Here is a 21,926-nt window from a genome sequence, read left to right on the forward strand (position 1 = left end):
CTATTACGGCATTAAAATTATCTGGCACTCTTCTAGACAAAGCAGTTCTTCAGCACAGTTTGTTTATCATGTAGCTCCAAGGCTAACTGTCTAGCCTACACTAGGGTGCTCAGCAAATAGTTGTGGAATCTATGCTTTTTTTGTATTCCATATTCACCCTTCTCTCACCAAGCTCCATGACCAGCATTCACAGTAATCTTGTATGCATTAGGAAAAACAACAAAAACAAAGAAACAGAGCACCATTCCTGGCTTACATTTAGAAGATAGTCATGGGGTAGGACTATAGGTCACTGGTAAAGGAAGTGTCTACATGTGAGATTCTGGGCTTGAACCTTAGCAGTAGGGGCCTGGGCAGGGGGCAGGAGGCAGGGGGAAGACTTCAAGGAAGTGAGAACCTCTACAAAGATCAACTAAGGCATTCTTTTTTTCTCAGATAGGGATAAAACAATCTTTGGTTGGGTATTAGTGACTCATGCCTGTAAACCTAGCTACCCAGGAGGTTGAGATTTGAGAATGATGGCTTAAAGCTAGCTTAGGCAGAAAAAGCCCAAGAGGCTGGCTTTCTTTTTTTGCCAGTCCTGGGGCTTGTACTCAGGGCCTGGGCTCTGAGACTCTCATTGCTCAAGGCTAGTGCTCTACCACTTGAGCCATGGTACGACTTCCAGCTTTTGCTGTTTAGTGGTACTGAGGAACTAAATCCAGGGCTTCATGCATACTAGGCAAGCACTCTACCACTAAGCCACATTCCCAGCCACTTTTCACTTTTTATCAGTCAAGGGGCTTGAATTTGGTGCCTTGGTGGTGTCCCTGAGCTCTTTTACTCAAGACTAGCATTCTACCACTCGAGCTACAGCTCCACTTACGGTTTTTAGTGGTTAATTGGACTTTCCTGCCCAGGCTGGCTTTGAACTACAATCCTGATCTCAGCCTTCTCAGTAGCAAGGATTACAAGTATAAGCCACCAGCCCAGAGCTTTTTTTTTTGTAAGTCCTGGGCCTTAGCACTGTCCCTGAGCTTCTTTTGCTCAAGGCTAGCACTCTACCACTTGAGCTACAGTACCACTTCTGGATTTTTCTATTTATGTGGTACTAAGGAATCAAATGTGGGGCTTCATACATGTTAGACAAGCCCTCTACCCCTGAGCCACATTTCCAGCCTCTAGAAGCTCTTATCTCTAATTAGTCACCAAAAATAAAGAAGTGGAGCTATGGCTCAAGTGGTTTGAGAAAAAAAAAAAACTAAGGGACAAAGACTAGGCCCCCAAGTCCAAGCCCTACTATCAGTACGGGGGGGAAAATATCTTTGATTATCAGCCACTTCATTTATTCTACAGCTAAGTGTTAAGCAAAGGAAGGCAGGGATGGAAGATGTACGGGGTATCTTATTCCTATACTTCCAACCCCCATTTCCAAGGTTACGTAAGGCTAAGGTCCCACTGCCCAACTGTATGGCTTAACACCAGATCCATGTAGCCAAAACAGGACGCTAGAAAGCAGGTGTAGAGCAAGGAAAAGGATGGTAGCAGAACCTTTTTGTTTATCCCACTTGGCTAGAGCAAGGACATTCAAACAGACACAGAGACCAGCTCTTAAAAAAAATAAAATCAAATTAAAAAAATAAAAAGCAAACCCTGGTATCAATTTTATTGCTGATGGGTGCAGCCTCTTCTTCCCTATGCCCTCAATCTCCAGTGGTCCAAAGTCTCTCCAGGTGAGACAGTGCTTGGCCAGAGGCAAAGGAGACCATAACCAGTCTCCTAAACTAGCCCCTGGTCCATCCCCCCTCCCACTCCCACCCTACCCTATTGCACATCAAATCATGTAAACATGGCTATGGGCTTGGCCCAAAACAGCAGTGAGGCAGATTGATGTGTAAACGGTATTGAGACCAGAAGCCAGACCCACTTACCTAGCTCTGCCTCATCTGAGGCCACAGCTAAGTCTGAAAATGCCCAGGCCTGGTCCCAAACTCTGGCTCAGATTATGCAACAGTGCAGATGGCTCAGTTCCCCTGTGCTACCCAACCTTTCAGATTCTAGGTCCTGAGGTCCAGCCACCTTGTGCTCCCTTCCAGGACCAGGCAGCAGATGGCAGTGTCCAGTTTTCTCCCTCCCTCCCCCAGCTGCAGGTCATTGATGGGTCTTCCTAGATGCCCGGGGGAAACCGGAAACAGGCAGTGGCAGTTTGTCCAGCCCTGGAGAAAAGTGGGAGGTGGAGAATCAGAAGTGTTTTATCCTAAGACAACCAGGGCATAGACACACACAAAGTAGGAGCACACCCTCTCCTCCCTGGCTGGTGCAGAGTGACCTTCCTTAGAGTCACCACCCCAGCAGCCCATGTCTCCCACTCTTTCTCACCAAAGGCCCGGATCAGCTCAGCCCTCACAGCTGCAGTGAAGGTCTTCACCAGGCAGAGTGTGGTGAGGCCAGCAAAGGCAGCATTGTAGAGGAACACGATGTAAAAGTTGCCTAGCCAGTTAAAGCGTCCGAAGTCACCCAGCAAGTCAAAGCGAGTCAGCCCTGGAGTACAAATGCCAGATTTAGACAACTGGGGGGGGGAAGCTCCCCAACTTCTCTCCTGATAGGAACCCAACTTTCTGCTGCCTCCTGGTGGCCATGTAACAGCTGACGGTCTCTCTGAGTCATTGGGGTCACTTCTCAATCTGTTCCAAGGCAGGGCCAGTGCTGGTCTTCACTCTACATGTCTCTAGAGTTCCCAGGCTTGCAACTTTATTCTCAGAGTCTACAAGCTGACCACCATGCTTTCTTTAGAACACAGAACAATGGAGTAGCTAAGATCTCAGATAGTGATCAGCTGCTTTAGTTCATATCCCAGCTCCACTCCTAACTAGCTATGTGATCTAGATCAAGTTCCTTAAACTCTCTGTGCTTCAGTTTCCTCAAAGAATGGAACTGTAAAAATTGAGACACACAGTAAAAATAAAAGAAAAACCTTCAATAACATGTCTCTATATTATATCATAGTCCACATTCTAATATATTACTGTCTTAAATTCTATGTAAATATTGCTATTTTCATCCAACCTAAAAAACTAATCACCAAGCACGGTGGCTCACACCTACAATCCTAGCTACTCAGGAGGCTGAGATCTGAGGATCAAGGTTCAAAGTCAGCCTAGGAACTAAACACAGTGAGACTCATCTCCAATTAACCACTAAAAAGTAGGAAATGGGGCTGTGGATCAAGGGGTAGGGTGGCAGCCTTGAGCTGAAGAGCTCAGGGACAGTGCCCAGGCCCAGAGTTCAAGCCCCATGACCCACCAAAAAAAAAACAAAGAACTATCTGATGGACCCATAAGCTTACTTTCCTACTAAATTCCATGGCATAAATACAAATAGTAAAGTGGAGAGAGTACAAGGTGAATATCCCTAGTCCCCAAAGCTAAAAATCCAAAAGCTAACATGCCTCAAGAACTGAAGCTGGGGACAGAGAGGAGATGAGGTGGAAAGGGACAAGAAGGGGAAAGAGGGGCTGGGAGTTTGGCCTAGTGGTTAAAGTGCTTGCCTAGCATGCATGAAGACCTGGGTTCGATTCCTTGGTACCACATACATAGAAAAAAGCCGGAAGTGGTGCTGAAGCTCAAGTGGTAGAGCTCTAGCCTTGAGAAAGTCCAAGGACAGTGCTCAGGCCCTGAGCTCAAGCCCAGGACTGGCAAAAAAAAAAAAAAAAAAAAAAGAAGGGGAAAGAGAACAAAAGAAGGGAGGGAAAAGAGGTGGGAGAGAGAAGAAAGAGAAAGGACAGGAGGTGAGAGGAGGAGTACGCGGAGAGGAAGAAGAGAGGAGAGTGAAGGGAAGGGGAAAAAGAAGAGAGGAGGGGAGCTGTGGGAAGTAGGAAAAATAATTTTAAAAAGAAGGAAAAAAGGAGGAACTGAAACTGTTGGAACATTTTGGATCCCAATGATTAGATTAGAGATGATCAACTAATAAAATCATAGCAAATATCACCAAACCAGAGCCTAAAATTTGAAACATTTCTGACCTCAACCATTTAGGGTAAGAGAGACAAACTGAATGAACTTAAGAACTAAATGTAGCTAACTGAAACAAAACACTATTCAGAGGCTGATGTGTGGAGGGGAGGCTTGTTTACTTCTGTAGATTCCATACTACTCTGTGGGTAAATCAGTTACATTTTTAAACTTTTTTTTCACCAAGAACTTCTTAATCAAAACCCTAAAGGCAGAAGATGGACTGAAGTATTACATGACATCCAGTGTGTAGAGAAAATATGGCCTAGGGTTTAAGAATTAGGGCTCTAATAGAATGTAGCCTACCCTGTACCTTGGTATATAATTCTTGGTTAACCAAGCTCTCTATCGATTTTATTGATTGATTGATTGATTTACTTACTTCAGTTTTTTGTTTGTTTTTTTTGTTGGTCATGGGGCTTGAACTCTGGATGTAGGCAATGTCCCTAAGCTCTTCAGCTCAAGGCTACTGCTCTGCTCCGTGAGCCACAGCCCTACTTCCGGTTTCCTAGTGGTTTATTCAAGGTAAGAGTCTCATGGACTTTAGTGCCCAGGCTGGCTTTGAATCGTGATCCTCAGACCTCAGCCTCCTGAGTAACCAGGATTACAGCCGTAAGCCACCGTGCCTGGCTTTTTTTTTTTTTTTTTTAAACAGAATATTGCTATATGTGTAGCCCAGACTGGCCTTGAATTCATAAATTATCCTCTTGCAATTAACTCCTAAGTACTATAATTAAAGGTATGCATCACCACACTCATGCCAAGAGTGTTTATTTGATCAGCCCAGACTGAAGACTTAGGAGAAAAATGGTGCTCCCTGTCCAAACACCAAGTGAAGGAGGCAACAGGAATATAACCAGTGGAAAGGGAAAGAAAGCATGCACTTTGAAGTCACACTACCCTGAAATTTAGCATAGGAACTATATAGAGATTTAATTTCTTCATCTACATAATAAGACAATAATGATCTTATAGTTTGTTGTGGGAATTCAAAAGAGCGTATATATGCTTTGTACTTTTTAAAATATATACTCAAAGAGTGAATTCTAGCTAGACATGCAATATAATCTGTAATTCCACCCCTCATGAAGCAGAAAGGATTGCAAGTTTGAGGATAGCCTGAGCTAGGGAAACCTTGTTTTAAAGACAAAATCCAAAACAAACCAGTTCCCTTATCTCCTCTTGCTACTTACTTACCCAGGGTACGAGAGAAGACAGGAAGTGCTGAGCTTAGGACCAGGAGACAGACACAATTGCCAATTATCTGGATGGGAGTGGAAAAAGAAGAAGCAGGAATAGCAGAGTACTAGCACTTCGTACCCACCCTAGTCCCCAAAAGGCTTCCCTGCCTCTTCCTTCCCAGCTACCTGTGTCATGGTGGTGTCATGCCATCTGGGCCGAAGACTCCAGAAGAGAGGAGAGCTATAGAAGCCAACGACCGAGGACACCATCAAGTAACTGTCACTAGGTTAGGGAAGAACTGGCCAGCTCCAAAGGATGAAAGAATGCCTCATCTCAAAAGGAATAAATAAATAGTCCTGGGCCGGGAATCTGGCCTAGTAGTAGAGTGCTTGTCTAGCATGCACAAGCCCTGGTTTCAATTCCTTGCTACCACATACATAGAAAAAGCCAGAAGTGGTGTTGTGGCTCAAGTGGTAGAGTGCTAGCCTTGAGAAAGCACAAGGATCATGCCCAAGCCCTGAGTTCCTGCCCCAGGACTGGCAAAAAAAATAAAAAATAAAAATAAGAGTGCTAGGTGACAGGCTTGACAAGCAGAAGCAATAGTGGGTTTACAGAAGGATACAAGATGAGTACAACCTGGATGATGGCACCAAAGGAGCCCAGCTTGGAGAAGGAGACCTGGCCCAGGGAGGCATCCTGTGGGTGGGGTAGTATCATTGAGGCACACTCCACCACCAGCACCAACCAGCACCCAGCCTTCCTCCCCCAAAAGACATAATAAGAGGGCATCCTCATACCTGTATGCCCCGTGGCATGGCAGCCTCATCAATGAGCAGCTCCAGGATGTGGATGGCCACAATAAGTACAGACAGGCCCTATGTATAACAAAATCAGATTTCCAATTCTGCCCCAGTCCACAGCTGTACCAGAGTTCAAAGTTAAAAGCAGAGATCTGGTCTAATATTTGAGTTTTCAAGTCTGGGTATAGTTCTAACTAGTAACTAGCTGTGGGCAAACCTCCTTGAGACAATAGAACATCTTTGAGGATATTAAGGTGATATTGAAAAAGGTAAGCTGGGGCTGGGAATGTGGCTTAGTGGTATAGTACTTGCCTCTGTTTAAAAAAAAAAAAAGGAGTATCTAGAAAAAGCGCAATTTTTCTGACTGTAATAACAATTCCTGAGTCAAGCACATGACAATTGGAGGGAATGTATGAAACCTCAACCCTTACTCTTTTTTTCTCTTCCTCCTCCTCCTCCTCCTCTTTCTCTTCCTTCTTTTTTTTTTTTTTTGCCAGTCCTGGGCTTGAGCTCAGGACCTGAGCACTGTCCTTGGACTTTCTCAAGGCTAGAGCTCTACCACTTGAGCCTCAGCACCACTTCCGGCTTTTTTCTATATGTGGTACCGAAGAATCGAACCCGGGTCCTCATGCATGCTAGGCAAGCACTTTAACCACTAGGCCAAACTCCTGGCCTCTTCCTTCTTTTTCATTGCCAATGCTCGGCTCTGTCTTTGAGCCTTCTTGTGCATGCTTTCTTGACATCAAGAAATTGAGGGCCAGGAGTTTGGCCTGGTGGTAGAGTGCTTGCCTAGCATGCACGAAGACCCGAATTCGATTCCTTGGTACCACCTACTTAGAAAAAGCCAGAAGTGGTGCTGAGACTCAAGTGTTAGAGCTCTATCTAGCCTTGCTTGCCTAGGTTGCACAAAGACCCGGTTCGATTCCTCAGTACATACATAGAAAAAAGCCAGAAGTGGTACTGTAGCTCAAGTGGTAGAGCTCTAGCCTTGAGGAAAGCCCAAGGATAGTGCTCAGGCCCTGAGTTCATGCCCCAGGACTGGAGAAAAAAAAAAAAGAATAAGAAAAAGAAATTGACCTTAGGAGTCAGGCACAGTAGCACATACCTGTAATCCTAGTTACTCAGGAAGTTGAGATCTGAGGATCACGGTTCAAAGCCAGCCTGGCACTAAAAAGTACGTGAGTCTTATCTCCAATTAATCATCAGAAAACTGGAAGTGGCCCTATGGCTTAAGGGGTAGGATGGTAGCCTTGAGCTGAAAAGCTCAGGGACATTGCCCAGGCTAAGAGTTCAAGTTCCATGACAGACCCCCCCCCCAAAAAAAAAAAAAAGAGAAATTGATCTTAATCTTAGGAATTGAGCTCAGGGTCTTGAGCATTCTAGGCAAACAATCTACCACTGGTGCCATACCTCCATCCCTTTCAGTTGATATATTGTTTCTGAGACAAGGTCTGTAACTTTGCTTCCTGCTTTCATCTCCCAAGTAGTTGTGATTATAGGCACGTATCACCATTTCTAGCTATTATGATGATAACCTACTATCCCTACATCATTCTATCCTGAGGAGGTCTGAAGTACCCAAGGACCCCCCTTATCCCCAACAATGATAGTATACCTACCGTCAGCACCAGTAAGCACAGCATGGCCAGGGGATAGCCCAGATTCCGCTGCCAGGCTGAAGCCTTCCGCCGCTTCTCTGTGCAGGGACAGGAGGTTAGCAAGTACCTGGAATGAGGGGTCACTCTCCTTGCGGAAACCCAGATATTCCAAACCCTACCAACCCACATACCCAGCAGGACCCTCTGTGTCTGAAGAGCCAGGACCTGTCTGTGCAGTAGCTCCATGTCTAAAGGCAGCCAGCAAGAGGTGGGATCTGGAGGAAGAGAACATAGTGTTGCCCCCTTAGTCCTGCAGTCACTGCCTAGGCCAGGCCCACCATGCTAGTAGGGAGAAAACAACTCACTACAGATCCTACGGGTCAGAGCTGCCTCTTCAAAAGCTGAGCAGTTCAGCTGTTCTTCCAGGTCTTCTAACAGCTAGAGGCAGGGACAAAGGGAGGGACTATCAGAGGCTCTGGGATCCCCAGGGCTCCAGGAAAATCCTGTTTATCTCAGGGTTCTGAAGTTTTAGTCCTTCCTCTAACACTCATTTACCATCCTGTGGCTAGCAGCTTTGCCCCAGTCCATTCCAGTTGCCTTGTGTTCAGCCTGGTGTATCTGGTGACAAGCTCTAGAGGACAGGGGCAAAGGATACAGAAGCCAACAAAAGCTGTGGCCCAGCTGGGCACACAGCCTGTCATCTTAACTACTCAGGAGCCTAAGATCTGAGGATCACAGCTCAAAGCCAGTCCAGGGAAAAGTCTATGAGATATGTTTATCCCCAAATAACCAAAAAGCCAGAAATAGAGCTGTGGCTCAAGTGGACAGCAGGCCCTGAGTTCAGGCCCCAGGTTTGGCACCACCAAAAAAACAACAACAACAAAATACAACTGTGGCCCTTTGCAAGTTGTGTACTACACAACTACAGGTGAATCATTTCATAGTTTTGTTTCAGCTTTGCAGGAACCTCACTTGCATGGCATGATCAAAGGACAAGGAGTGCTACATACCCGGGGCTTGACCAACAGCTTCCCAGTGACAGAAAACATGCGGGCGAGACCTAGTGGAGTACATACTGTAGGAACAAGAGTGAGACACTTGCCAGAATCTTCTTTTTTATCCCTTACTCCCTCCTCCACCCTGGTCGTATTGTAATCCCTGGATCGCACCATTTCCTCTCATACCCTATACACTTACCCAGGAGTAGCAGAACCCCAAGGAAGGAGATGCAGGAGTAGAGATATGGGAGGTAGTACTCCCAGAAGTCTAAGAGCAAAAACAGGCATGTTAGCATGGTATTATTCATGGGGATCTGAGACAATACAAAGCCTATAGGGGAGCTGGGCACAGTGGCTCACACCTGTAACCCTAGCTATTCAAGTGGCTGAGATCTGGGGATGATGAATGAAAGCCAGCTTATCTCTTATCTCCAATGAATCATCATACAGCCAGAAGTGGAACTGTGGCTAAAATGCTACAGTGCTAGGCTTGAGCACAAAAGCTCAGAGACAATACCCAGACTCCTGAGTTCAAGCCCCAGGACTGGCACAAAAACAAAGCAGTATATTAGCAACTGATCCATTCTGTTTATCTAAAATTATTATATGGGTCCAAGGAACATTTCTGCATGTTAGATGTGGTCAAAAGTCCATTAATTTGACACTTCAGTCTAAGGAAGGCTGTGTCAAATTTTTTTTTTTTTTAAGTCAGTTGTGGGGCTTGAACTCTGAGCCTGGGTGCTGCCCCTGTGCTCTTCAGTTCAAGACTAGTGCTCTACCACTTTGAGCTACAGCACCACCTCTAGTCCTTTCTGAGTAGTTTATTGTAGATAAGGGTCTCATAGACTTTCATGCCAGGGGTGGCTTTGAACAATCAATCCCTTTAGCTTCCTGAGTAGCTAGGATTTACAGGCATGAGCCACTGGCGGCTGGCTCAGCTTTCTTCACTTAAAGAGGAAACAGTTGAACTAATGCATGTGAACATAAAGCCAGCTGAAGGGCCAGTCTTGAAAGGAGGATGAAAGAAGGCCTCTGTTATGGTTTAGATATGAAATGCCCCCTCCCGTACACAAATTAACATGTTAAAGGCTTGCAATGGAGCTTTTGGAAGCTCTGACCATATCAAAGGAATAATCTATTGGTGTATCCATACCTTCATGGGATCATTAGAAACTAAGAAGTAAGGCCTAGTTGAAGGAAATAAGTCACTAAGTGTATGTCTTTGAAGAGCTTGTGTGTGTGCACAAATGCATGCACGCGCTGGTTCTGGGGCTTAAACATGGGGCCTGGGTGCTGTCCCTTAAGTGTTTTTGCTCAAGGTTGGCTCCTCTACCACTTGAGTCATAGCTCTGCTTCCAGTTTTTTGGGGGTTAATTAGAGATAAGAGTTTCACAAAGCTGGGCACAGTGGCTCACACCTGTAATCCTAGCTGCTCAGGAGGCTGAGATATGAAACCACGTTTCAAAGCCAACCCAGGCACAAAAATCTGTGAGACTCCCGTCTCCAATTAATCACCAGAAAATGGGAAATAGCACTATGGCTCAAGGGGTAGGGTGGTAGCCTTGAGCTGAAGAGTTCAACAGCAATGTCCAGGCCCAGAGTTCAAGTTCCACAACTGATGCCCCCCACCCCCTGCAAAAAAAAAAAAAAAAGAGTATCATGAAGGGGCCTGGAGTTTGGCCTAGTAGGAGAGTGTTTGCCTAGCATGCACGAAGACCTGGGTTTGGTTTCTCTGTACCACATACATACAAAAAGCTGGAAGTGGTGCTGTGGCTCAAGTGGTAGAGGTCTGGCCTTGAGAAAACCCAAGAACAGTGCTCAGGCTCTGAGTTCAAGCCCCAGAACTGGCAAAAAAAAAAAAATGTCTCATGAACCAGGTGTCAGTGGCCACACCTATAATCCTATCTACTCAGGAGGCTGAGATCTGAGGATCAAAGTTCAAAACCAACCTAGACAGGAAAGTCTGTGAGACTCTTATCTCCAATTAACCACTAGAAAAGTCTCATATACTTTCTTGCCTAGGAAGGCTTCAAACTATGATCCTCTGATTTCAGCCTCCTGAATAGCTAGAATTATAGGCATGAGCTACCAGCACCCGGCTCTTATTACTTACCCTTTTTTACTTGCTATCATGCTTATTTGTTCATTTTCTTGTCTCCTTCTCTCTGTCTCATTCTTCTTCCTCTTCACCATGAGGTGAGCATCTCTGCTCTGCCACATGATATACTGTCTTCTCATGGCCCAGAACTACAGAGCCAAATGACCATAATCTAAAAATAAATCTTTCCCTCTTTAAGTTATTCTTCTCAGGTATTGTGTCATAGTGATGAAAAGCTAACCAACATAGCCTCTCACCATAGAGTGACTCCCTGCTGGCCTTGTTGTTGTCCACAATGGCTGATGCCACCCACACCATGCCTAGCACCAGCAGAGTGAGAAGCATCAACATCACCACCGTCTCGTAGACCCGACCCAGGACACCCTATAGGAGAAAGAAAAGGTGAATAGGAAGAGAGGGTCATTATCAGGGCAGAGTAGAGAAGGAAAGATCTTAGAAATGGTTGCTGGGAACCAATTCATTGCTAGTTAACTGAAAGAGTTTCATGGACTGTCCTGCTAAGGCTGGCTTTGAATCACAATCCTCAGATCTCAGCCTTCTGAGGAGCAAGGATTACAAGGGTGAGCTACTGGCTCCTGACTTGTTCCTATAATTTTCACTCATCCCCCAAGAACCAATTATTCATCAAACTTCTTCTAATGACCCAGTACAGTTCAATATTTTCCTAGGTTTCTGATATATCCCTTACTTACCTTTCTGGAGCCAGCAAAGCCCTCAGACTCCGTGAAGAAGTATGCAAAGGGCATGAGGAAGATGAGGGAGAGATTGGAGAAGAGAAAAACAAGGTTCCAGAGGCCTGAAGCAAAAAAAAAAAAAAGGTAAAGCAGAGGGAAACAGTAAGTGGGCGATCCACCGTACATGTGATGGGGGATTAAGTCTGCCTAGGTCTTCCAGACTACCTGCACTCCCTTCCAAGCCCAAGCTATAGCCCAGATCTACACACCATGAATGAGGGAACCATTGAGCCACTGAATGTAGTAGTTCCGTGGGAGTGAGAGCAGCACCTCGTTGCTGATGATGGAGAAGGGCAAGAGTAGGACAGCACCCAGGGCAACTGCCAGGGTAAAGGTGCACAGCTCCAGCCTGGGTGGAGAAAAGGACAGTGTCTTTCCTTAGTTCAGCACTTACTGCCCCATGCCCTCCTTTTGCTATTATTGCTGCTAAGCAGGCATTTTACTACTTGTGCCACTCTATCAGCCTTTTTTTTTGCCAGTGCAGGGGCTTGAACTCAGGGCCTGAACCCTGTCTTGGGTTTTCTCAAGGCTAGAGCTCTACCACTTGAGCCACAGCACCACTTTATGTCTTTTTCTATGTGGCACCAATGAATAGAACCTGGGTCTTCAAGCATGCTAAGCAAGCACTCTACTACTAGGATAAACTCCCAGCCCTCAGCCTTTTTTTTTTTTTTTTGCAAGTCCTGGGCCTTGAACTCAGAGCCTGAGCCCTGTCCTTGGGCTTTCTTAAGTCTAGTGTTTACCACTTGAGCCACCGCACCACTTTTGGATTTTTCTGTGTATGTGGGTACCAAGGAATCAAATCCCCAGGGGTGGGGGGTGTTCATACATGCTTGGCAAGCACTCTACCACTAGGCCATGCTCCCAGTCTTTGGTGATTATTTTTGAGATAGGGTCTCACTTTTTTTTCCCCTTGGTTGGTCATGGGGCTTGAACCCAGGGCCTGGGTGCTGTCCCTGAGCTTTTTCACTGAAGGCTAGTGCTCATCACTTTGAACCACAGCATCACTTCTGATTTTCTGGGGGTTAATTGGAGATAACTGTCCCATGGGCTGGCTTTGAACCATAAGCCTCTGATCTTAGCCTCCAGAATTGCTAGGATTACAATGCTCAGATCTCTTTTATACCTGAGCCAGCCTGGTCTGTGATCTTCCTGTTTGTGATTCCTTGCATTGCTGAAGTTACAGGTGCCAGACACTCAGTCATTTTACTTCTCTCATACCTTGAGATGATAGGCACATGCCACAGTGTCCAGTCACTGGGTAAGATGGTATCTAGATAAAATTCTTCTTGCTCAGGCTGGCCACAAACTATGTTTTTCTATCTCTGCATCCCAAGTAGTTACAATTATAGGTTGAACCACCACACCTGACTGAGAAAGCCCATTTGTATCCAAGGATAACTGTTCATTCCACAACTAGCTATAGCAATAATAGAGTTAAGAAACTATCCATTGGGGGGGGGGAGGGAAATGGGTACCAAGACATGTGAAAGGGTATCAATGTATATGAATTAATGCACCTTCTATATGGCAAATATCATGTAACCCTTTTACTAATTACAATAAAAAAAAATTTAAAAAAAAAAAAAAAAAGAAACTATCCATTGCTGCATATGCCTCTAGTCGTAGCTACTCAGGAAGCTGAGCCAGCCTTGGCAGGAAAATCTGTGAAACTCTTATCTCCAATTAACCATAAGAAAACTAGAGGTGATGCTGTGGCTCAAAGTGGTAACACACCAGCCTTGAGCATAATGACTAGACCCTGAGTTCAAATCCCATGACTGACTAACTAACCAAATAAATAAATTCACTTTCCATCTGGACTCCTTTACCTCTAGGGAAATCTTGGCACATAGAATGGGCCACAACCTCAGGCATTCATTAGTACCTAGTCACCTGCTATGTCACTTGCCTGGGCTATCCCAGGAATGTGTGGCTCTCCTGTACATGCTTATAGGGTATGCTGGACATGAGACCAAAGCTAAGGGCTGTAGCTTTTCATCTCTGCTCAGTGATATGGATTTCTCAGCTTGTATCTTTCAGTTTAGATAAGAGCACGGTCATGTCAGATGGTTATACCCTGCAAGACGGCACTAGCACCGAGGACAAAGGGAGGCTGAAATCCAGAATCATAGTCAAAGCTTGCACCCTGGGCTATATCAGCTCAAAAGAAGGATCACTTTTTGTTGTTGATGTTTCTGGTGCCAGTCCTGGGGCTTGAACTCAAGGGCCTGGGTACTATACTTGAACTTTTCTGGCTCAAAGCTAATGTTCTACCATTTGAGCCACAGCTCCATGTCCAGCTCCTTTAGGGTGGTTAACCAGAAATAAGAATCTCTCAGATTTTCCTGCCCAGGCTGGCTTTGAAGCTTGCTCCCGAGTACTTAGCCTCCCAAGTAGCTAGGACTACAGGCATAATATACTGGTGCCCAAGAAGAAGGGTCACTTTTACCTGGTTGGTTCATCAAGGGGTAGGACTGTCTTCTGATCTCTAAACTCTCCTTGTGAATGCCAGTCAGAGTCTGGAGTAAGGGATTTCTCTCCAAACCAAGTATTCTCTGTTCTCAGGGATTAGCATCTTCTCCATACTCCACACCCCATCTACATCCCTCACCCCCAATGACTGCTGGGAAATGAAGCCAAGCTAGAGACACTTCAGTGACTCAAGCCCCAGCCAATAGTTCTTGGCCAGAAAGCTCCCAGAAGCTCTGGCCTAACCAGGGAGACAGGAACAGCAGCTTTTCTGCGCGTCCCTGGGGTGAGGTATAAAGCCGGAAGAGGCCAGAAATAGGGTGGAAGCAGAAACTGTTTTCACTGGGTGACGCCCCCTTTTCTTCTTGTTCTTTTTTTTTTTTTTTTTTTGGCCAGTCCTGGGCTTGAGCTCAGGACCTGAGCACTGTCCTTGGACTTTCTCAAGGCTAGAGCTCTACCACTTGAGCCTCAGCACCATTTCTGTTTTTTTTCTATGTATGTGGTACCGAGGAATCGAACCCGGGTCTCCGTGCATGCTAGGCAAGCACTTTAACCACTAGGCTATATAGGCCTTCCTAAATCCAGATCCTAAAAGACAATGGTGTCAGATGCTAAAGGCAGTGATACTCACGCAATCTTGTTGACTGTGGCATCTTCATCATCCACTGTAAAAGACAAAAACACAGGGAAAGGTATGACATCAATGGGCAGTTCTAGAGTGAAATGTTTTCTAATGTATCCCCTGCCTTCTTCCTGTCCCCTCAATGGAAGCAGAGCTGGAAAGGAGGATTTGAGAGATATTACACTATGAACCCCACAACCTTTCCAGCCCAGATGACAGTTTTTAAGGATCAGTGGTGCTAAGATTGGGCACTGGTGGCTCATGTCTGTAATCCTAGCTACTCAGGAGGCTGAGATCTGAGGATCCAGGTTCAAAGCCAGCCAGAACAACCAAGTCTATGAGACTCTTATCTCCAATTACCAAGCAAAAAGCCAGAAGTAGAGCTGTGGCTCAAGTGTTTGAGTGGTAGAATGGTAGAGTACTAGCCATAAGAGAGAGAAAAAAAAAAGCTCAGGGACAGCACCCAGGCCCAGAGTTCAAGCCCAATGACCAACCACCAAACCACCAATCACCGCCTTCCTTTCATGATTTCTCCCATCACAGAAGAAACACTCAGATACAATAAACAATTAATCTTAAGGTTGGTTACATCAATGGCTGGGTGAAGGGAAGAATAATGAGATGAGGAAGGGGCTATCCACAGAGAAAGCCCTATGAGAATTACACAAGGGTAGCTACCTTGTTGGGTTGGGGCTCATGCCATCATTCTTTTCTTTTCTTTTCTTTTTTTTTTTTTTGCCAATCCTGGGGCACTCTACCACTTGAGAGCCACAGTGCCACTTCTGGCTTTTTCTGTTTATGTGGTACTGACGAATTGAACCCAGGACTTCATGCATAGCTAGGCAAGCACTCTACCACTAAGCCACATTCCCACCCCTTATGCCATCATTCTAAGTGGAGAAGAGGCAAGAAGACTGGGGTTAGACCTTGAAGCAAGGGTGTCCCTTGCCTCACAGGTCTTCAGGAAAGAAAGCAATCGAAGCACACTTAGGCTCTCTATAAAGAGGAAGGCTACCATCACCAGGTCCTGGAACTTCAATGGTCAGGAAGGTCTCTGGTCCTGGGGACAGGATCACCAGGACACGAGATGATACAGAGCATGTACCTGGGTAGTTGCCTACTTCAAGTTCATTAAAAGCCCTAATTTTGTCCACATAATGACAATGTCCTAGATAGACATGATGCCCATTTTGTAGGATGAAACCAAGGATTAGAAAGACTACCCACAGCTTTTCAGATATCTAAACCTCCCACCTCATATTTTGGCACTGCCTATAGGAAGGTAGGTTGAAAAATCAAAGGCTCTCTAGATCAGTCCAGCACAGCCACCTCTCCTCTCCCAGCAGGCGCCAGTCACCCATTCCCTTGAGGCTGGCTCCATGGCAACAGAAACTCCATCAGATGGCAGGGAAGTCTCAGGTACCTGTGGTGAACTCAGCAGGCTTTTTGAAGCGAGTCAGGAAGATGTGGCAAAGGATGTAGAGTGTTGCAAATAGAAGAATTGAGATCTGTGGCAGAAAGCAAACAAGGATGAGAAATTCTAATCTCTATCACATCCACTAGACCTAAAGGCCATTCTGTTTATTCCAGGGAGTCACTTTCTCACTTTATCCCTCCCTCCCTCCTTCCTTCCTTCTTTCCCTCCCTCCCTTCTCATCTCTGTGTCTCTGTCTCACTCTGTGTCCTCCCCCACTCCCTCTCTCCCTCTGCCAGTCCTAGGGCTTGAATGCAGGGCCTAGGTACATGTCCCTGAGCTTCTTTTGCTCAAAGCTAGCACTCTACCACTTGAGCCACAGCACCACTTCTGGCCTTTTCTGTTTATGTGGTACTGAGAAATTAACTCAGGGCTTCATGCATACTAGGCAAACACTCTACCACTAAGTCACCTTCCCGGCCCTGGGGGTAACTTTCTTGAATTAGGTTCCATACTTCCTGGGATTCTCTCTTTCTCAGGGTTAGCTTATGCACTTAGGAAACAGTACCATGCCTAGCCCTATAAGGGCTTTCCTGTGAGAAAACAGCTGAGACCATTTACCTGGTTGGTAAACAGGCAGAGGAAATTCCTAAACCTCTAAATCAGGCCATAGAACTAGAAGAGATATCCTTTGGGAACCTGACTATGAAGGGTACAGGTTTGAGGAGAGAAAGATGTCTGCACTGACGTGGCACTCCTCTCTTACCCCACTCTAGCTGCTCCTTGAACCAAGTTCCAGGAAGATATAGAAATCGTTTCTAGACCAAGTCAAAACGTCTACTCTGTTTATTCGGGGATCCTGAGTGACCATGTCTGCTCTGAGACCAACTCTTTTTAATCTTCATTTAATCTAAGAGTATGCTTTAGTTGGGGCTCAACATCTGCATGGATTCTAGAGCTGGTATCAGCCACTTAAGCCAGTGTCTCACACTGTAAGCCTAGCCATTCAGGAGACCAAGATGTGAGGATTACAGTTTGAAGCCAGCCCAGGCACAAAAGTACACAAGACACTTATCTCCAATTAATCACCAAAAATCCAGAAATGGAGCTGTGGCTCAAGTGGTAGAGTGTTAGCCTTGAGCAAAAGAACTCAGGGACAGCACCCAGGCTCTGAGTTCAAGCCCCAGAATTTGCATACACACACCAAAGTAGTCTGGACAGGCGCAGTGGCTCACACCTGTAATCCTAGCTACTCAGAAGGCTGAGATCTGAGGATCATGGTTTGAAGCCAGTCCAGACAGAAAAGTCTGAGAGACTCTTATCTCCAATGAAGCACCCAAAAAGCCAGAAGTAGAGCTGTGGCTCAAAAGGTAGAGCACTGGCCTTGAGCAAAAAAGCTCAAGAGACAGCACTCAGGCCCTGAGTTCAATCCCCAGGGGACACACACACACACACACACACACACACACACACACACACACACACACACAAAGTCAATACTTGAACTCTATTTCAAGTGATTTCCTACTCTGGGACCAGATCTCTATCATCATCTGTTCTATTGCCCCGAATGGCTGGACTACTACTACTACGTCGGAATTCAGGCAGATTAATCAGTATGTAGGCTACATTTCTACCTCATTCCAAGTCAGCCACTATTGCCAGGAGAGAGGCAACTGCTCAATTTAGCTCCACAATCAAGGCTAGGGTCTCTGGAACAGATGTTACTGAAGAAAGTTAAGACCAGGGCCGGGAGTTTAGCCTAGTGGTAGAGTGCATGCTTAGTATGCATGAAGACCCCGGGTCAATTCCTTGGGACCACATACATAGAAAAAAGCCAGAAATGGTGCTTGTGGCTCAAGTGGTAGAGTTCTAACCTTGAGAAAGAACAACTCAGGCCCTGAGTTCAGTCTCCAGGACTGACCAGTCTAATAGATCATCTACCTCCCAAGAGGAGCTGAATCCACAGGGAATTTTCATACAGCTATCTATACACCGCCATAGGTTTACAAGGTGGGGGGTATGGAGGGGAATTGTAGCTTCTAACATTAGGGAATCAGAAAAAAGCCACTCAGATTGTAGCTGCATGATTTTTATAGCCTAGTGCTCTGCCCTGAACTTGCGTAATAGGAAGGTGGGAGGGCTCAAGAGGTCAGGCCAGAGTTCCACGAAGTTCCAGCAAAGGCTAGGTTATTCTCTATACTATAGATGGGTGCCAGATGGGGGAGCCACCAGAAGCATCAAGGCTGCCGTTATTCATCACTAAAGTAGCTAATGGCACTAATGGATAGGAGAGACATATCTAGGAGCCTAATTCTGTACACTGTCTCATCCCTCCCTGTAGTCTAGGAGTGTGAGCCTCAGGCCCTACACGGCCTCAAGGCCTGGGTGTGCCTGTACAATATGTCCAATGCTACCCTGTGGGCCTATACACCAAGAACAACATAAGGAAGCCTTCCTGGAAGCAGACCTCTACCAAAGTCCCACACATGGAGGGATATACTTCCTACTTTTTAGTTATTACAGATAAGGACAGACTCCATTACATCCTGGTTTACTTTACCCTTTTTTCCAATTTGAGGATTCCCAGAATGGCCTAGAGCCCAGCCTGAGAAAAATAATGAAGCCAGGAATGGTGGGTTTGTAAACTCAGAACTTGGGAGGCAAAGGAAGAAAGGTAATAAGTTTGAGATTAACCTGGCCCATATAGTCATAAGATCTGGTTTCTTGGGGCCGGGAGTTTGGCCTAGTGGTTAAAGTGCTTGCCTAGCATGCATGAAGACCAAGGTTCGATTCCTCGGTACCACATACATAGAAAAAAGCCAGAAGTGGTGCTGAGGCTCAAGTGGTAGAGCTCTAGCCTTGAGAAAGTCCAAGGACAGTGCTCAGGCTCTGAGCTCAAGCCCAGGACTGGGGGAAAAAAAAAAAAAAAAAAGATCTGTTTTCTTTTTTTGTTTGTTGTTTGTTTTGCCAGTCCTGGGGCTTGAACTCAGGGCATGGGCACTGGTCCCTGAGCTTCTTTTGCTCAAGGCTAGTGCTTTCACTTGAGCCACAGCACCACTCTCAGCTTTTTTGTGTATGTGGTACCGAGGAAGCCAGGGGCTCCATGAATGCTAGCTAGGCAAGCACTCTACCACTGAGCCACATTCCCAAACCCAAGATCTGGGTTCTTTATTATAGGTCAAGACATTGTCAAAGAAAGAAAGAGAAAGAAAGAAAGAAAGAAAAAGAAAGAAAGAAAGAAGAAAGAAAGAGAAGGGGGAAAAGGAGTGAGGGAGGAAGGGAGGAAGGAAGGAAGGAAGGAAGGAAGGAAGGAAGGAAGGAAGGAAGGGAGGGAGGGAGGGAAGGGAAGGGAAGGGAAGGAAAGAAGGAAGAAGAGCTGGATATCACACAAAATACAAACTCCATCAGTGTTTTTCCCTATCCCAATGTCTATTTCTCCAAATCTTTTTTATTGTTTGAAGAAAAATGGAGAAGAAACCTAAAAAAGAAGAGAATTCACAGAAGGCCTGGAGAAGATAGGGCTCCCTACACTCCACTAGGGCATCATTTACAGCCCAGAAGTGTTGCCCTAGGTGACAGTGAGGGGGATTAAAGAGCAAGAACCTGAGTTGCTCAGATACACAAAGGGACCACTCCCAGAGGAAATCCCTAAATGGCTGGGAAGCTGGGAAATCCAGGGTTTCAAACATTACGATGCACATATATGCAAATATAATGAAACTCTTTTGTGCAATAAAAAGGAAAAGGTTTTAAAATTATAAATATAATGCAGGCAACCCCCACCAAAAAAAAAAAAGGGAAGGAAAGTGGAAAGGTGTAAAAGGTATAGATGCAGTGGTAGAACATGTGCTTTAGTATGCAAGAGGCCCTGGACTCAATTCTCAAATGAACAAAAGCAAAAAGCTCCAAGGAGGTGGAAATGGTGGGGGAGCAGCCATCGTTCCCATTTCCACACCTGAGAATTCAGCAGCAATAACTTTCTTTCCAAGTGGGAGCCCGCAGCCCGCCAAGCCCCAGCTATGCCCCCTTCCCCAGCCCTCCCGCGACCGGGCCCTGAGGGATGCAGCCTCCCCTTCCCCCCAACGCGAGCGGCGACGGCCCTCCATCCAGTGTGGAGGGACACGCGCAGATCAACCCGCCCTTCAAGAGAAACCCGTCCTGCCCGTGGGCTTTCCAGGCTCTCCTTACACTCAGCCTCCCCTCCCTAACGCCCGCTGGGGTCCGGGAAGGAAGGGCGCTGGGGGAGGGGCGGGGGAACGGAAACCGCCGGGCTTTGTTTACGGCGCCGAGCCCCAGCTGATCCGACCCAGGGGGTTCCCTAGCTTCACAATCGCTCACCCCCGAGGCCTTCAGTCTCCCGACCCCGGTGCCCAGCAGGGCTTCGGAGGGCGGTGGGGGAGGTGTCACAGTCCCAGGCGAGGTGAGCCGGCCACCTGGCCCTCCCACCATCTTCCCCCTCTTCCCCGGGCCCTCCCCTGCCCGGCCCGGGTCCCCTACTCACGATGCACTCGCGGACCCTCTCGTGAAAAAGCTGCTCTCGCACGGATAGCACTTCGTAGTCAGCTGCTTCCATACTCTGTTCAGCATGACTGGAGTTGGGGTGGGGGGGTTAATCTCTGGGCCCGGGGAGAGGACGAGCGGGGGTGGGGGGGTGAGGCCGCCGCCAAACACCCGGGCCCTCCGAGGAGCCTTTCCCCGCAGCTAGTGACGGAAACCCGGGGTAATCTGTGGCTCGGATTCAGGCAGCACGCCCCGCCCTTAAAGGGGCAGGCACCAGCCCCCCCTCGTTTTAAAGGGCTCTAACTACCCTTTGGCTCCCTCCCCTTTAAGGTCGGGCCACGGTCACGTTTCTCCGCAAACACCCGCCACTCAGCTAACTACCAGGAAGCGTCAGGTTTAGTTCTATCTTTTTAAGAGCCAGAGTGACGACACAAGGGATGGGCGGGTTCCTTCCAGAGAGCGGAATTCATTGGCTGCTAGAGAGCTGCCGTTCATCTCCAGAGAAGCGGTGATAGGTTCGCTCGTAGAAGGAGGCGGGATCTTTTGTGCCTGCAGCAGTGCATTCTAAAATTTAAGAGATTAATCTCTCACCTTCTGCTCGCTGAGGGCTGACGCTGTCAGTGTTTTAGTAACGGCCACGGTTTAGTTAGACCGCGATTAAACTGATCTTTTGGATCAGGCCAGTCAGGCAGGTTGTAAGAGCACGCCGGGAGTTTCTGATATGCTGCTAATAACCCAGTATTTTCTGTGTATCTGTGTCTGAGTACCCCTCCTACACTCTCGTGGCCAGTTTTCAACTCATTCTTTATTATGGGAAACCTCGTGTGTGGGAGAACAAATACTAAGGAAAACTGTGTCCTGAAACGTTGCCAGATAATGACCACAGGGAAACTGATGAATAGAGCTGGAATGTTAGCTAACCACCTAAGTGACTTTCAAGTTATTACGTAGGGGTGTGTGTGTGTGTGTGTGTGTGTGTGTGTGCGTGTGTAAGAGTGCTGTCCCCTAGTAGTTTTGCTCAAGGCTGGGCTCTACCACTTGAGCCAAACCTCATTTTCGAGTTTTTGTTGAGTAATCGAATGTAAGTCTCACAGACTTTCCTGCTTGGGCTGACTTCAAACCCGGGTCTTAATCTCATCTTCCCAGTTCTCCACCATACTAACCCGCTAGGATTACAAACATGAGCCTCTGACACTTGACTCAGTTTATACCTTTTATCTCATTTTAACTTCACAAGTCTTTTAGAGAGAGGTGTTTCAATGACAATAGCCGGTTTGATCCCTGCCTGCTTATACTTATGGGACCCCAAATCTAGAAAACTAGAATGTGTCAATCCGAGTAACTGAGAGACCAAAGTAGTTAATAATTGAACTCTTGACACTTTTGTTTCCCAAGTGGTATGTCCTAGGACCTTGAAAAACAAAAAGCATATATACAAATATGTATAAAACTGGCTCTCCATATTGTTGGATTCCATATCGGTGGGTTCAACCAT

At 46.5% G+C, this 21,926-nt stretch overlaps 1 protein-coding gene across 1 annotated transcript; it reads right to left on the bottom strand.

Annotated features, from left to right (window-relative positions):
* Positions 1-1,619: 1,619 nt before the first annotated feature.
* Positions 1,620-20,590, bottom strand: Lmbr1l (limb development membrane protein 1 like). The gene is made up of 17 exons (XM_090325186.1): positions 20,433-20,590; positions 15,938-16,022; positions 14,524-14,557; positions 11,630-11,769; positions 11,379-11,482; positions 10,923-11,049; positions 8,767-8,835; positions 8,580-8,644; positions 7,935-8,007; positions 7,761-7,844; positions 7,591-7,667; positions 5,969-6,046; positions 5,794-5,867; positions 5,357-5,447; positions 5,187-5,253; positions 2,359-2,520; positions 1,620-2,195 (listed from the first exon to the last, which is right to left on the bottom strand). Exons 1-17 carry the CDS (start codon positions 20,502-20,504, stop codon positions 2,131-2,133), a joined length of 1,467 nt encoding a protein of 488 aa, XP_090181312.1. The 5' UTR covers positions 20,505-20,590; the 3' UTR covers positions 1,620-2,130.
* Between the last annotated feature and the right edge of the window lie 1,336 nt (positions 20,591-21,926).

Source organism: Megascapheus bottae, chromosome 2, assembly GCF_031878675.1.
Source record: "Megascapheus bottae isolate mThoBot1 chromosome 2, mThoBot2.hap1, whole genome shotgun sequence".
Lineage (NCBI taxonomy): Eukaryota > Metazoa > Chordata > Mammalia > Rodentia > Geomyidae > Megascapheus > Megascapheus bottae.

Bases quoted from the DNA above. Each gene is read 5' to 3' on its own strand.
- Lmbr1l (XM_090325186.1), bottom strand. From the start codon at position 20,504: ATGGAAGCAGCTGACTACGAAGTGCTATCCGTGCGAGAGCAGCTTTTT. The intron at 11,483-11,629 runs GTGTGTAGATCT...TTTTTGCTTCAG, and splicing joins CAATGGTTCCCTCATTCATG to GCCTCTGGAACCTTGTTTTT. The intron at 5,448-5,793 runs GTATCCTTCTGT...ACCTAGTGACAG, and splicing joins ATCCAGGTTGTACTCATCTT to TTACTTGATGGTGTCCTCGG.